Source organism: Cololabis saira, chromosome 15, assembly GCF_033807715.1.
Source record: "Cololabis saira isolate AMF1-May2022 chromosome 15, fColSai1.1, whole genome shotgun sequence".
Taxonomy (NCBI): Eukaryota; Metazoa; Chordata; class Actinopteri; order Beloniformes; family Belonidae; genus Cololabis; species Cololabis saira.
Window position 1 is genome coordinate 5,508,176 of NC_084601.1, and position 16,718 is coordinate 5,524,893.

Below are 16,718 nucleotides of genomic sequence, written 5' to 3' on the forward strand. Positions count from 1 at the left end.
GCGTTGGCACACTGGCTGTAGGTGCAAACAGAGACGTTCTATAAACTGTATAGAGTATCTTTGGTGCAAAACACAAAAGGTTTTATTGTCGTACGGTACATTTTTAACCAAAAAAAAAAAAAAGTTTTTAGAGATAAGTGCTAAGGTATTTTAGGTATTTTATTCTCTGGCAACACCGATCCCGACTGAATAACTGCAACTTTGGTGTCAATCTGTTGCTTCGCTTTGGATTCTAAGTTATTTTATAGGCAACTTGACCTTTTCCACAACTACAGGACTGTCTCAGAAAATTAGAATATTGTGATAAAGTTCTTTATTTTCTGTAATTTAAAAAATGTCATACATTCTGGATTCATTATAAATCAACTGAAATATTGCAAGCCTTTTATTATTTTAATATTGCTGATTATGGTTTACAGTTTAAGATTAAGATTCCCAGAATATTCTAATTTTTTGAGATAATAATAAAAGGCTTGCAATATTTCAGTTGATTTGTAATAAATCCAGAATGTATGACATTTTTGTTTTTGTAATTGCATTACAGAAAATCACAATATTCTAATTTTCTGAGACAGTCCTGTATGCTTATTGGTAAAAATAATTTTTAATACAATTTGAACCGAAATATTTTGTTGTTTTTAATTTTTTTTTTTCCAATTCAAACAACCCAGTAGCTGCGCACCTGTCCTCATATTTGTTAGTTTCTGCGCAGTGGAACCGCGTTGCTAGGTAACGGCGTTGGCACACTGGTTGTAGGTTTTATCGTCGTGTGGTACATTTTTGTACAAAAAAGTGAAAAAAAAAGTTTTTTGAGATAAGTTCTCTCTAAAAACGTATTTTATTCTGGCGGCTACACTAAATGAAACTGCAACTTTGGTTTCAACCTGTTGCTTTTCTGGTTTTTAGTTATTTTATTGACCAGTCTTTTTTTTTTTCCTCAGTCTTTCTTTCTTTGTCTTTAGTCAATATAATGTAAACAAACCAAATCTATCGATCTCAGCACCTTTGTTTTGTGTCGGTTTATCCCAGCGAGGGTGCTCCCCCAGTGATACCCTACTCCTGGTTTGGTGTCCTGACCGCTCTCACTGGGACTGATCCAGTCCGCCCGATTAAGGCAGGCAGACTATTATGGTCTGCCACACCGACGGGGAGAGCTTTTCACCGTGAAGATGGCGGAGGCTGCGGATTTACAGCAACATCGCTTTTTCTGTCATTGCTGTAAATGTGAGACGAGTCCGAAACTCCCGGTGAGTGTGGTTGGTGGTTTTGCTCCGCGCCTGTCCTCCGTAAAGGCTGATTTATGGTTCCGCGTTACACCAACGCAGACCAGTGCGCGTCGCCGCGTACTCTACGCCGTACCCTACGGCGTAGGCTCTGCGTCGATTTAACATGGAACCATAATTCAGGCTTGACCCCATAAAACTGCGGATATTTCCGCTTTCAGGGAAAGCTTTCTTAGAAATAAATACCTAGTTATTTATTAATGTAGATAAACACTAAATCCACAATTCTAATAACTTAAATATCTAAAGCGCACGGGCCTATGTAGCCCTGAGTCATGTGGACGGCATGTATTGGACTCCTAATTTAGCAGGAGGGAGTGGGAGCTGCCATATTTAGAAGCGAGTGCGTGTCCAGCTGTCTGCTGTCAGCCGGGGGGGAGACAGGGGTCGCACTAGCACCAGGAACACAACACAGCAGCATGCTGCCTGCACCTCCTGGAAAACACCGCTAGAATTAAGGGCAGTACTCCAGTTGTAAAAAAAAATCAAGGGGGATGGTGGATTTTATCATATGGGGACAGATCATTTGTGCTGATTACAAATAATATAATATATTACAAATAATAGCAGTGACCAAAACAGCTGCAGAAATACTGCAGGAATGACATAGCAGCAGTTAAATGCAGCCTTCTGTAAGCTTTAAATATCCACTGGGCTTACATCAAATACATCAAAACACAACAATAAAAAACTGTTTTCTGAACTTATCAATATGACTCTGTCCTTCACAGGATAAGTACAATGGATCACTGCAAAAACTCAAAATCTTAACAAGAATAACAAGACTCATCACTGGAAAAAACAACAATTTTCACCTGTTTCGAGGTAAATTTTCATTTAAAATAAGTAGAAAAATCTGCCAGTGGAACAAGATTTTTTTGCTTGTAATGAGAAGATAAATCTTGTCCCACTGGCAGATTTTCTTACTTATTTCAGGTGAAAATGGTCAAATAAGTTATTTTTCTGGTGTTATTTTTCTGGTGATGACTCTAAATGTTGAAATAGCAGTAAAACCACATTCATTGATGAAATGAAATAAGGGATGGAAAGGGGGGATGATTTTGACCGTTTTTATTTCAGGGGGGATGCCATCCCCCCTCATACGCCCTCAACTCCAGTACTGATTAAGGGTTTTCTCTCTAAACAAGACACGGAAAAACTTTCATTTTTCCATGTCTTTTCATGTATTCATTTTCAGTAGGTTGGATTATTGCAATGGCATCTTTACAGGCTTTAACAAGAAATCAATCAGGCAGAGTCCTTACAAACACCAGGAAACTGGACCATATAACACCAGGAAACTGGACCACATTACACCGGTCATGAAATCACTACACTGGCTTCCAGTGAGTCAAAGGATAGAGCTTAAAATCTTACTGCTGGTCTACAAAGACCTGAATGGTCTTGGACCAGAATACATGGTTGATCTGTTAGTTCCTATGAAGCTCCCAGACCCCTGAGGTTCATCTGGATCTGTTAGTTCCTATGAAGCTCCCAGACCCCTGAGGTTCATCTGGATCTGGTTTGTTGTGGTTCCAGAACCAGAACCAAGCAAGGTGAGGCAGCGTTCAGTTATTCTGCTCCTCACCGGTGGAACAAACTTCCTGTAGACCTGAGGTCTGCTCCAACTGTAGATCCTTTAAATCAGGCCTAAAAACATTACTGTTTACTGAAGCGTACTCTTAAATTAAATACTTACCTGCTGTACTCTACTAACCCTACTTTTAACAACTTTTGCTTTTTATTATTTTACCTCTTTTCTTATAATGTTATTTGTTATTTACTGTCTAATTGTGTCTTGATGCTTTTAATGTTGATGTAAAGCACTTTGAATTACCTTGTGTTGAATTGTGCTATACAAATAAACTTGCCTTTCCCTCAAAGAACCGGCTGCTGCACATTATGAGTTGCCACTCATAATGTCAGGATGCAGATACACTCTCTTCCACTCAGACACGATAAAAGTTTGGGGGTTTATGCAATTCGATGATTCATTGATCGTTTCACATGAAGTCGTGCTGCTTTGGAAGTGGCAATCCAAACAGTTGGCTGACAAAGATTGATCTGAATTGTACTTCTTACCTCCTGCCTCAAGGATCTGGTCTGCCCCCGATGTGACTCTGGCTTCATTGAGGAAGTACCAGCAGATTCCAGGTGAGTTTGGATGATTTTTCTGTAAACTGTCGGTAGATAAGACATTTAGAAACAACAACAAAAAAAGAATCTAAAAAGATTAGCCCAGTGTTATTCAGCCCAGATCCCCAGGAACCATTATGCTCGTGTTTGAAGTGTTTTCCTGTTCAAACACAGATCATTCAGACTCATGGATAACCATCATCTTGTCTGCAAGATCCACACTACTATGTCATTGACCTATTCATTTGGGTCCTGTGTGCTGGAGCAGGGAAAGACCCTAAACTTGTAGGGCAGTGGGTCCTGATCACCTGTTTTTTTTTTTCATGTTTCTTTATTGGGTAGTCGATGTAATGCATATTACACAATAAACATTTTTTAAAGGATTCGACAGAATACCCCGTTTTATATTTTACCACACACAAAACAAAAAAAAAAAAAAAAAGTTAAATAAATAAGGACACAAAACTTAACATAACAAACACCCCAAAACACACACATTGTAAAATACGTAATTATAAACAGGTCCCAAAGTAAGTACCAATTACCAATCCAACTCTGACTGAAGACAATAATAGGAAAAATAAAGTAATAAAATAAAATACAGGAAACACAAAACAACAAAAATAATTAAAAAAATAAATAAAATGAAATAAAATAAATAAATACAAATTAAAATAAACAGACATAAGAGGAACCCTAAAAAAATAGACATGGTTAGCAATATCATACTTCCCTATAATTAAATTAAATGATCACCTTTTGGTTTATAAATGCTAAACCGTGAAAGCCTGGGCTTATCTAATATCAAGTGAGCGTGTCAAGTTAATGTCAGGGATTTTCTTCCATTGAAAACTTCTATTAGGTTGGTGGAAGCTGAAAATACTATCATTTTTGTGATCTGTTACAAGCTTTGCTTATTGCACATTCTATACAGTCTGAGCATTTTTTTTCATATTTATCTTAGTTGTTGGGGCTGTTTTATGTTTGTTTGTTTTTTAAATACATACAGTTAAATAGTATCATGAATTTGGTATAGATCAGGGGTCGGCAACCCGGGGCTCTAGAGCCGCATGCGGCTCTTTAGCGCCGCCCTAGTGGCTCCTGGAGCTTTTTAAAAAATGTTTGACCTTTTTTTCCTCTTCTTTTTTTCCTTTTTTTCTTCTTTTTTTCTCTTTTTTTCTTTTTTTCCTTTTTTCTTTTTCCCTTTTTTTCTCTTTCTCCTTTTTCCTTTCCTTTTTAATCTCGACATTTCGTTTTTTTTCTCGAAATTTTGACTTTTTTCGTGACATTTCAACATTTTTCTCGACATTTCAATTTTTTTCTCGACATTTCGACTTTTTTCTCGAGATTGTACTTCAACATTAATTTCGACATTTCAACTTTTTTCTTGAAAATTCGACCTTTTCTCAACATTTTGACTTTTTTCTCGAAGTTCATAATGAAAAAAAAAATCTTCCCCCAGTTCTAACTAATATAGATACATGCAGCATGTGTTGCCTTCATTCTAAGGCTTATACAAGACTTAATGTTTTGTGGCTCCAGACATATTTGTTTTTTGTGTTTTTGATCCAATATGGCTCTTTCAACATTTTGGGTTGCCGACCCCTGGTATAGATGCTTGGGGTCTTGCAAGTTAGATGAAATTACATTTCAAAGTTTTCCTATCCTTTACTATTTTTCCTGAGGTATAGGTGAGTTACCATGATGATCTTGAACAGTCCATATTTTTGTATTTATCTCATAACCACACTGTTTTAAATAATTTTTTTGTGCATGTAAAACTCTATGCGGGGGTATTGGGTAAGAGAGTGAGTTGATAGGAGAACTACAGATTGATTCATGAGGAACAATGCAGGATGTGAGTTCATTCCTGGCTGTGGAGCACTGCCAAGACTCAAATAGAGCCGCGGCTCCTTCACATGAAGAGTAGCCAGCTCATGTGGTTTGGACATCTGGTTCGTGTGCCCCATGAATGCTCTGGGAGGTTCCAGACATGGCCAACGGAGAGCCTAGAGGCAGAGCCAGGATGCACCAGAGGGACTGGATCTCTCTGCTGGCCTGGGAATACCTCCCTGCCCTCCTGGAGGAGCAGTAAGAAGTGACGGCAAGAGGGAGGTCCAGACCTGTGCTGCCAGCGTTACCCCGGTGACTTAAACCAGGATTTCAAGGCCCAATCCCAATACACCCCCTACTTTCTACCACTAGCACTCCCTCACTATCACTACCCCTAAAAAAAGAAGGGACAGATTTTAGGGCACTTGAAATCTTCCCATGGGCCTGTCCCAATACTCCCACTACTCCTACTTTCAGCACCACCACTAATCAGGAAGCTGAGAGCCAAAAGCTGTTTTAATTTCAGCTGTAGCGCTGTTAATATGCCACTTTATTAAGTTTTAATATTTTTTCAGGTGTAAAAGTAACCGTTAAGATCCCCAACCTGGGCTCAGTTTATCCAAATAACGCCTGTTAAGAAATTTTATCCAATGTTTTCGGGGATGAGAAGAGCCGCCAGTCCGGGGAGCAGCAGCAGCAGCAGCCGGAGTACACACGTGATCGCCGGGTCAACCTGCTCCGTCGTCCCGGGGAGAAACCTGCACCTCTGTGGAGAATTACCGCTGGCTGAAATAAATCATTTAGGAAGATAAATGTTGGTTTAATAGATGAAATCTAACAGTTGTAGCTACGCCTGTTAAGAAATTTGCTCCGAAAATTTCGAGATTTCTGCCTGCCGGCCGGTTCGGGAGCTGATTTATGGTTCTGCGTTAAATCAACGCAGAGCCTACGGCGTAGGGTACGGCGTACGGCGCCGCATAACCTACGCTGTAGGCTCTGCGTTGGTGTAACGCGGAACCATAAAGCAGCCTTTATTCTAGCGTGATCTTCGCAACAACGGGCAAACGAGTGATTATGTACATTCACTGAGTGAATATTATGCAAGTAAAATATATATTTCTCACTAGAAATGTAATCAAAACGCATTTTTATGCACAAACTAACTCAAAATATTTTATTCACTAAAAAATAAGAAATGTCCGCCATGTTTTTTTTTTTTTGATTCAGTCCGTAAATGACGACGAAAAGCATTCTGGGAAATGTTTCTGTCCCTAGATCAACTAGTGAGCATCAGAAATCCCTCGATCCGTAGGGACAGATTCATAGCCACTACACTACTTTTCCCCACTCCCCCTAGGTGAAAAGAGGAATTGGGACACCACTACCCTCACGGGAACGCGCAAAATGTAGGGGTAGAACTGAAAACTAGGGGTAGGGGGGGGATTGGGACAGGGCCCAAGTTATTGTTTAATCAACCTACTAAAGGACAGTCAGTCCCCTGTAGTCAGGATCACACCCAATTATTTTTCAGCACCCCTAAAGCATCATTTTTGGACATAATTGTTGCAAAGTCTTTCTTTCAAGCTGGTAACATAATTATCACCACATTAGTTGCTTAGGCAACATTAATAAATGACGGTGAAACTTTCAGCAAGAGATGTATTTTATTGTGTGCTTTAAGGCCTATCTGTGGTGTGTGTGTGATCTAATGCTCATAGCATTAACCAAGTACTTTTTTGTGTAACAACAAAGTCATGGTCAAAGTGAAAGAAATAATTAACATTAAATTAGGAAAAAGAGGAAGAAACACAGCAGCCCCAATGTGACTTTCAAACCAGAGCACCACATTTTAGAGTAAGCTATCAACCTCCCGTCCTTTTGTGGTTCATCTTACTTGTTGATAAATGAATGCCATAGAATGATCATTTGCTATTGTAGTATACAAATGATGATGCTGGTCAACCCCTCAGCACTAAAGATAAGAGGTCATATGCAGCTGTAGAGCAGTTTGACATATCAAAAAGTGACAATAGAGGGTTATCTGGTGAATGGAGAACTGCTGTGGAGGGTTCTCTACCAAGCATTAGTGTTACAAGCTCAATATTAATATAATATAAAGCGTTGATCTCCCCCAGCAAAGACGATCTTGATCCCCTCATTTGTAATACCTGCTTTTCTTCCTTTACTTTATTACATCATCATGTATCACATTTGCAAAATTCATGTTTTTTTCAGATAATGCCACACTGTCTTAGTTTGACATACCTTCAATCAAAGAATTAGCAGATGTCTTGCGTGCTCTTATACAGGACTGTCTCAGAAAATTAGAATATTGTGATTTTCTGTAATGCAATTACAAAAATAAAAACGTCATACATTCTGGATTCATTACAAATCAACTGAAATATTGCAAGCCTTTTATTATTTTAATATTGCTGATCATGGCTTACAACTCAAATATCCTATCTCAAAAAATTAGAATATTCTGGGAATCTTAATCTTAAACTGTAAGCCATAATCAGCAAATATTAAAATAATAAAAGGCTTGCAATATTTCAGATGATTTGTAATGAATCCAGAATGTATGACATTTTTGTTTTTTTAAATTGCTTTACAGAAAATAAAGAACTTTATCACAATATTCACATTTTCTGAGACAGTCCTGTATTTGATCTGATTGACTATAGCAGACTGGGCCTGTTGGGATGCGGGTCTTTAACAAGACAACTAAAGCTGTCCTGTTTCTTTTTAACGTATTGTAGTAGGAAACCCCCTCACCGCCCCAAATAAATAAATAACAAAATGGCGTATCCTGTTCACGATGATTAAACGTGCGATGCTTGGGAATGCTGTGTTTTTCATTTACAATTTTGCTGCTCTGACAGATTTCTTTTCTTTTTTTTCTTTTCCAGCCTCCTCCAGGACACCTCAGCATCGGTTGCCAACGAAGATTCAAACTCTTTATTCTCAGAGGTATGTTGTAATGTTGGGGTTTTCAAAGTCTCAGACAGTAAGCCTTCCCCAAGATAAAGTCTGGCAGAAAAAGACTACATTTGCTCCATCTTTCTGCCTCGTTTTTCTAAATTCCTGCATTCCTATAGCGTCATGTTTATGTTGGCTAATCACTTTCACATTTATCATGTGAGACAAGATAACCACATATTGCTGACATACGTATCCAGGCCTCACTTAAAAACTCGTCTGTTTTAGTTTATAACTTTAGGTAAAACAGGTGAATTCCGACCTGAATGAATGTGTCTGAACTTTTTAAAAAAAACATCACAAATGCTAAAAATGACCCTTTTGATAACTAATGTAATATTTCTTTATATCTATTCACTTTCCTTTAGTTTGGTCCCTCCCTCCCAGGGGAAGACCAGGTCACACTTTGAAAACCTCTGACCTAACAAATGGCATTTTAATAGGGGCATTCCTCTCTCTCCGGGGCTTTGTCTGACACTTTTACTGCCCTGGTTTTTCTCCAAGTTATGGCAGCTGCTATTCATGGAGCGCTCTGACCTGCTGTCGCATCCACCTTCGTCCGACGCTTACCCAGATGGCAGCGAGCAGGTATCTGCAGGTCAGAGCCCTCCCCCTCCACACACACCCACGACTCCTGAGGCCGGAGAGCAGGAGTCGCCCCCCGGCCCCGAACAAGAACAAGAGAGGCTGTCCAGGCCCGACCAGAGACCTGCAGTGGAAGGGTAGGTGTGGACGTGGTACAAACTAGGCCTGTGTTGAAAAAATCCATTTCCCAATTCTAAATCGATTCTCATATTAATTCCTAAAAATCGATTCATATGTCTAAAGATCGATATTTTTTTTTTTTTTTTTAAATTTATTTATGTATTTTTTTTTCATCATTACATTACAACTTTTGGTTATTTTTTTGTTTATCCCCAAAAAAGGAATGTTTTGTTGGACACGAGAATAACTGGTGCCATGTTTTTGCCTTTAAATATGTTTAAAGGTATGAAAACATTAAAGTGTTAGGTTATAATTGCATAAATTGTCTATATTTCATTACTTTATATACTGTCTTGGGGTTACATTTGCAAAAAATGCTAAAAACCAAATGCTCAAAAATGAAAAACCAAAATAGACCGAAAATGGAACAAATAAAAACGGAATGTGGGAAAAAATAAAACCGATTTCATCCGTCTCTGTTTCCTCTCTGGATCTGTTTGGTAATTCTGACCCACGATGTTTCTGAAAGCAGTTCTATCAGCATTCTGGGAGCTGATTGGTCCTTACAGCATCATTAGCTGCAATACTTGCTGTTGAATCTCAATATAATACTAGTATTAATATGCTGCAGAACTACAGTCATATAATTCATGCAACAGCTGAAAAAACTGTTTTAATAACACTAACCCAAATCAATATCAGAATCGGATTGAATCAAATCTTGATAATCGATTCTGAATCTTAAGAATCGGAATCAAATCCATTCTTGACATTTGAATGGATCCCCAGCCCTAGTACAAACGCCTTCTTGCTACAGTATTAAAGGGTTATTTCCCTCTTTCACAATTTCATTTCATTTTATTCTTTATTTCATTCAAAAAATAAAACAATCAATTCAATACAAATACAAACACAAATGTTCATAAATTGTGAATGAAAAGGGAGCAGAAAGAAGAAGAATCTTATCTAATCTGCACCTTTTTCCAAGAAATAAATTCACAAATAACATAAATTAAAAATTTTAAAAACAACAACTAAGTAAATAAAAAAATTTAATTAAATTAAATTACCGCAGTCTATGGGTATGTCAATCAAACTTAACTAACATATTTTATTATATTTACTTAACATACAGGCTTTAATTGTTCTTTTGAATGTAATGTTTGATTTGGATTCTTTGTTTTCTTTATTCAGATTGTTCCATAAACTGATTCCTTTCACAGAAACACAACGTTCCATCAATTTAGTCCTGAATCTTGGTTTTTTTTAAATCTCTGTTCCTTTTTAAGTTATACTTGCTTTCTCTTTTTTCAAATCTTTTCTGAATGTTGATTGGTAACGTTTTTATATGAGCTTTAAATATAATTTGCACAATGATGGCAAAAGGTGAAATGCAAAAAAAAAGTACCACATGGATAATTATGCCTGCCTGTTTTTGCTCTTTCAAGGATTGTTCAAGGATTCTTGGCTGGCCTATTTGCCAATAATGGAAACCCTGGGGCAGCCCCAGCTACACTGTAAATTGATTTCTTTTTTTAACTTTCGATTCACATCATATGCTTTTGATTCCATGCTGACATTGTAGGAAAACCTCTGTCTTCCTCCTCTCTGCTCCCTTTCTCTCCAGATCCAGCATGCTACAGCTGTACTCAAACCCGGGAGATTATGCGTGGGGTCAGGGAGGTCTGGACTCAGTCATCACAGAGGTCACTGACATTAATATTGCATTGATACTGTATATGTTACTCCTAAGCTCTTTGGTGTCCACTCATACGCTGATGCCACTTCTTCTCCATACCCAGTTGTTAGGACAGTTGGAGAATACGGGTCCACCTCCAGCAGAAAAGGAAATGATCGCATCCCTGCCAACAGTTTGCATCTCTGAAGAACAGACAGGTGAGAGGTCGAGCATAAAATGCAGAGCATTCAGTCACATGTAGGGTTGCCACCCGTCCCGTAAAATACGGAATTGTCCTTTATTTGAGAAAAAAATGTTGCGTCCCGTATTGAACTAATACGGGACGCGATTTGTCCCGTATTTTCATTAACGCCCCTACACACGTCTGTCACACACACATCAACACTAAATTTAACAATAATGAACAAAATAAAACACAGGAAACATTAAGGCCAGCAAAGTAAATTTGAGAATATTTTATGAAATCAATAAACAATTCCATCATCAAAATTATAACAAATAAAGGTTTAACATATCTTGTTTTGCATGTAATAAGACTAGGTAATATATTAGTTTCACCTTTTAAGTTGAATTATTGAAATAAATTAACTTTTACACCATATTCTAGTTGAATTATTGAAATAAGTTAGCTTTTACACCATATACTTGTTTAATTATTGAAATAAATTAACTTTTACACCATAATCTAGTTGAATTATTGAAATAAATTAACTTTTACACCATATTCTTCACCTGTAGGCTATATTATACATTGGGGCTGATGTGGACATACATAGCATAGGAGGCTATTTCAGTTGCTAGTATTGGTTGGCTGTCATGCAAGTTCAATGCTAAATGCTAAATGTTCAATGCTGCGCTGCTGAAATCGGGGCGTCCCTTATTTCTATTTCTGAAAGGTGGCAACCCTAGTCACATGATCCATCAAAAACATTTCTATCTTCATGATGTCTTTCTTTGAATCAACCTGTGTTCTCCTTAGATCCTTTCACATGTTCTTCCTTCTCCTTGTTGTTATTTCCACTCGTGCACATTATTTTTCGCTTCAGTCATTGCTTAACTCCCCCTAAACCTTCCTTCTTCATCTAAATCTTCTTTTCATGTTTCTCTCATCTTTCATGCCACCTTTTTTTATAGCGGAGAAAATACGACGTAGCCATAACAGCTATATTTAAAGCCCACGTCAATGATATGTAAACAATATTTGCTTTTTTGACTTGAATATGTGATTACGTATAAAGGGTTTAAAAAAAGAAAAAAGGTCTTAACAGACATAGCTATAAATGAATACCACCAGAAGGCAGAGTCCTCAGCAGTGTGTGATGGATGATTGAAATAATCTTTTCTTCTCTTCCAGACTGCCGTCTAGAATGTCCAGTTTGTAGGGAGGAATATTCATCAGGGGAGTGTGTCAGGAAGCTCCCCTGCCTCCACTACTTCCACAGTGAATGTATAGTGCCTTGGTTGGAGCTGGTAAGGACGAGGAGTGGCTGTGGTCTGTTTGAGGTTTGAACAGAGCTGGGTAGAGTAGCCAAACATTGTACTCAAGTAAAAGTACTGTTACTTCAGAATAATATGACTCAAGTAGAAGAAAAAAGTAGTCATCCAAATAATTACTTGAGTAAAAGTAAAAATGTACTTGGTGAAAAAACTACTCAAGTACTGAGTAACTGTTGAGTAACGTCTGATTTATTTTTTTAACACAACCATTCAAACAGACAAAAGTACAAAATAATCATCTTCAGGCAAATTAAATCAATACAATAATAAAATAAATTAAAATGAATAAAAAATAAAAATAGGTTAAATTCAAATAATCTTAAAGTAAATTCAAGTACTTTAATACATAATAAAATAAATAAAATAATAACAGAGGAAAAAAATGAATTAAGCACAAGTAGCACAAAATTTCAAGCCTTTGTACTTTTCTTTTTTAACCAGGCAGAACTAGAACAAACATGAACTCATAGAAACTCTGTGTGTGTTTGAGTCTGTGTAAATGTGACAAAACATGCAAAAACAAACATTTTTCCCAAAGAATCACCCAGTGATGTCATGAGATTGACGCGTACGCGGATAAAAGGAATAAAAGAAAAGTAACAGCTCAACGTAGCCTAATGTAGCGGAGTAAGAGGAACAGTTTCTTCTTCACAAATCTACTCAAGTAAAAGTAAAAAGTATAGTGATTCAAAACTACTCCTAAAAGTACAAAATTTCCCAAAACTTACTCAAGTAAATGTAACGGAGTAAATGTAACTCCTTACTACCCACCTCTGGGTTTGAAGAGGATACTTTGGTGCTGCTCACGTGGATGCAGAAACGTTTTGTTTTCAGAAAATCTACATGTTTTATGTCATATTTTGCATGCTTAATAACAGGATCTCTCTCCTCTTACAGCATGATACTTGCCCGGTGTGTCGCAAAAGTCTTGATGGGGTTGACAACAGCCTCGCTCCAACATCAGAGCCCCTGGACGTGCACACAGTCAGGCGGGAACAACAGGAGAAGCAGACGATCTGAGAAACAGCTTTACCTCCTTTACTGTTTTCAGAAAACACAATTGTCACCTCAGACCAGCTGCTTTTAGATAAAATACACTACTACTACAAGCATTACATCATAACTTTTGGATTCCACCTGCACGTGAACCATGCATTTTGGTTTTCCACCGTAGCATAATCACTTTTTCTACACAACACTGCTCATAGAAGAATCCAGAAATGTGTCTTTCTCACTGCACCGCCCTCTCACGTGGTGTTTTCAATGACTGACTTTGATTTCACAAACTAATCACCCCTGAGCTTCCAGTTGCTGTCAATGTGACAGCGTCTCGCATATTTATGGGAAAACACTGTTGCTTTATTGTCTTGGTAAGACAGTTTTTCATGCAGCGTGTTGTTCATCTTTTATGACGTAAAGCTGTTATTAAAGCTTAAGACTGTGACCTCCACCTTCTGCACATTCTTTCATCATCCGCGTCGAGTGATAATCAGAAGAAGATATTCCAACCTGTTCAGTAATCATGTGGGCTAACAAGGTCATCGTGATTTACTGACTGAATTAATAGTTTTGCATTAAAGTCACTATTGTTATGCCTAAACTGATGTCATTTTGTGTCAGATCATAATCTTAAATAGACTTGAAATACAAGACACGTGTTTGACTTTGACAGTAATTACATGATATAGTGAAACATTGTCTTATTAAAAAAAAATCTGAAATTATACATAAACAATTCAATTAAATGAAATTATACTTTAGTAATCCCCAAAGTGAAGTTATATTTTGCAATAACTGTCAGTATTTAAGACTGTTCAGAGTGACTGCAGATAGTTATGTCTGCGGGCGTGAGGAATCTCGTGCAGCGGTTTGTGCTGCAGCGGATCTGAAGAAGCCTGACTGAAGACACTCCATTGTTGACTCACTGTGGTATTCATGTTTCCAATTTATGATCCATTCTTCTTTGCACGATCAACTCTAGCGACTCCAGGACAGTCCCCAGAACAGAGTCGGGGACTGACTTCTTTATCAATTTGTTACGTTTTTCTTTTTTCTCAAGTCACTGGCTCTGATGCTGCTACCCTAACAGATGAAATGACACTCTCCACAACAGACTTATAGAAGATATGCAACATCTTGCATCATATACTGTAGGGCCTAAGCTTCCTCCAGAAGTACAGTCTGTTGTATCCCCAGTCGGGTCTGTTGTCCAGATGGAGGTTGAGGTATTTGTATTCACCCCCCGCCTCCACTTTTTCTCTCATGATGAAATGGTGATTCACTTATTGCTCATCCTCCTAAAATCCTTAATCAATATCATTTGTTTTATGGGTTATATGATTTGTTCCCACACTAGTCCACTAGTTCTCTACTAAGGGCCAGTCCCAATCCACCCACTACTCCTACTTTTCAGCACTACCCCTAAATTTTGCACGTTCCCGTGAGGGTAGTGGTGTCCCAATTCCTCTTTGCATGTAGGGGGAGTGGACATAATGAGGGGTAGGGGGTATCAATCTAGCCCTTCAGAGTGAGGGATTTCAGATGCTGACTCGCCGACCGAGGGCTAGAGAAATTTCCCAGAATGCTTTACGTCATCATTTGCAGACTGAATCAAACAAAAAAACATGGCGGACATTTCTCGTTTTTAGTGAATAAAATCAATATTTTGCATAAAAATGCGTTTTGATTACATTTCTAGCGAGAAATATATATTTTACTTTTTTTCAGATCTCGCCAGAATAAAGGCTGATTTATGGTTCCGTGTTACACCAACGCAGAGCCTACAGCGTAGGTTACGCGGCGACGCGCGCCGTACGCCGTAGGCTCTGTGTCGATTTAACACGGAACCATAAATCAGCTCCCGAGCCGGCAGTCTCTTCTCATCCCCGAAAACATTGGAGCAAATTTCTTAACAGGCGTTATTTGGATAAACTGAGCCCAGGTTGGGGATCTTAACAGTTACTTTTACGCCTGAAAAAATATTAAAACTTAATAAAGTGGCATATTAACAGCGCTACAGCGGAAATTAAAACAGCTTTTAGCTCTGGGCTTCCTGATATGGTGTGACGTTTGTGCAAACGTAACTACGCAGTCGCTTACGTACCCGAACGTAAACCACGCAGTGACGTAGCAAGTGGTGTCCCAATCCCTAGGGAAGATTACAAGGGCCCTACGGTTGTGGCTTCATTTTGAGGGTGAAGTGGTAGTGGGAGAGGGCTAGTGGTAGAAAGTAGGGGGAACATTGGGATTGGCCCTAAGGCTCTTGTCCACCACTGACACACCCCACAACTGCAGAGTCATCTGAGTAGATGACTCCACCCAGAGTTCGTGGTATTGGAAGACTGACGTGTACAGCATGAAGAGAAACAGTAGGCCTACCCTGTGATGCTCCTGTGCTGCTGTCCACTTTGTCAGATGCACAATCATTTGCTTTGACAAACTGTGGTGTTTTTTTCAGGTAGTCAATTATGCAAATGATGGTGGAAGCATCCATCTGTGTCCTCTGGAGCTTATTTTCTAGTAAAGCAGGCTGAATCATGTTGAATGCACTGGAGAAATGAAAACATGATCCTTACAGTGCTGTCTGCTTGGTGCAGATGATAGGGAGTTAATTGAAGCAGGTGTATGATGGGATCTTCAAAAGGTGCTGGTTTTGGTTGCTCAGGTGGGCCAGTAAAAGCCTCTGTAGGACTTTCATGATCATGGTCATGTTTGTGCAACAGGTCTGTAGTCACATATCCTCCACACTAGGAATGGGCGATATTTTACCGTTCACGATAAACCGTCAAAAAAATTCCCCACGGTAAGAATTTGTCATCTCGCGGTAAAAACGATAAATTCCCGTTGATGACGTTTTTGTGTAAAGCGGAGACAGCGTTAAATCCACGTACGAACGTGAAGGAAGGAAGGAAGGAAGGAAGGAAGGAAGGAAGGAAGGAAGGAAGGAAGGAAGGAAGGAAGGAAGGAAGGAAGGATGGAAAGATATGATTCTGAAAGAAAGAAAGAAAGAAAGAAAGAAAGAAAGAAAGAAAGAAAGAAATGAGCCAGAAAGAAATGAGCCAGAAAGAAAGAAAGAAAGAAAGAAAGAAAGAAAGAAAGAAAGAAAGAAAGAAAGAAAGAAAGAAAGAAAGAAAGAAAGAAAGAAAGAAAGAAAGAAAGAAAGAAAGAAAGAAAGAAAGAAAGAAAGAAAGAAAGAAAGAAAGAAAGAAAGAAAGGTGCACTCATTTAATTGGTTTTTATTAATTCAATTTAATTGGTGTAGTTTAGTAGTATTTAGTATTCTTTTAGAGCAGTGATTTGGGGGCTCCAAAGACTGAATGTGGTGATAGATTTATAGTTACAAAGGTGGAGTTGAATTGGTATTTTTTTTATCGTCATTTTTATCGTTATCGGGATAAATGCCAGAAATTATCGTGATACATTTTTTAGTCCATACCGCCCATCCCTACTCCACACCACTGGAACCTTGGTTGAAGATTGAAGAGAAGCTGCAGAACTCGATTTAACTAGTCCCCACATACCCCTGATATCATAAACAAATGAAACGCAGCTTGCACTCACTCTGTACAGTGCCATTTATTTAA

General features: G+C 38.3%; 1 protein-coding gene across 1 annotated transcript; it reads left to right on the top strand.

Annotated features, from left to right (window-relative positions):
* The first annotated feature begins 1,052 nt into the window (after positions 1 to 1,052).
* Positions 1,053 to 13,723, top strand: rnf115b (ring finger protein 115b). The gene is made up of 9 exons (XM_061741773.1): positions 1,053 to 1,247; positions 3,379 to 3,437; positions 8,165 to 8,225; positions 8,739 to 8,956; positions 10,388 to 10,456; positions 10,567 to 10,645; positions 10,742 to 10,835; positions 11,993 to 12,108; positions 13,033 to 13,723. Exons 1-9 carry the CDS (start codon positions 1,170 to 1,172, stop codon positions 13,153 to 13,155), a joined length of 897 nt encoding a protein of 298 aa, XP_061597757.1. The 5' UTR covers positions 1,053 to 1,169; the 3' UTR covers positions 13,156 to 13,723.
* Positions 13,724 to 16,718: the final 2,995 nt, after the last annotated feature.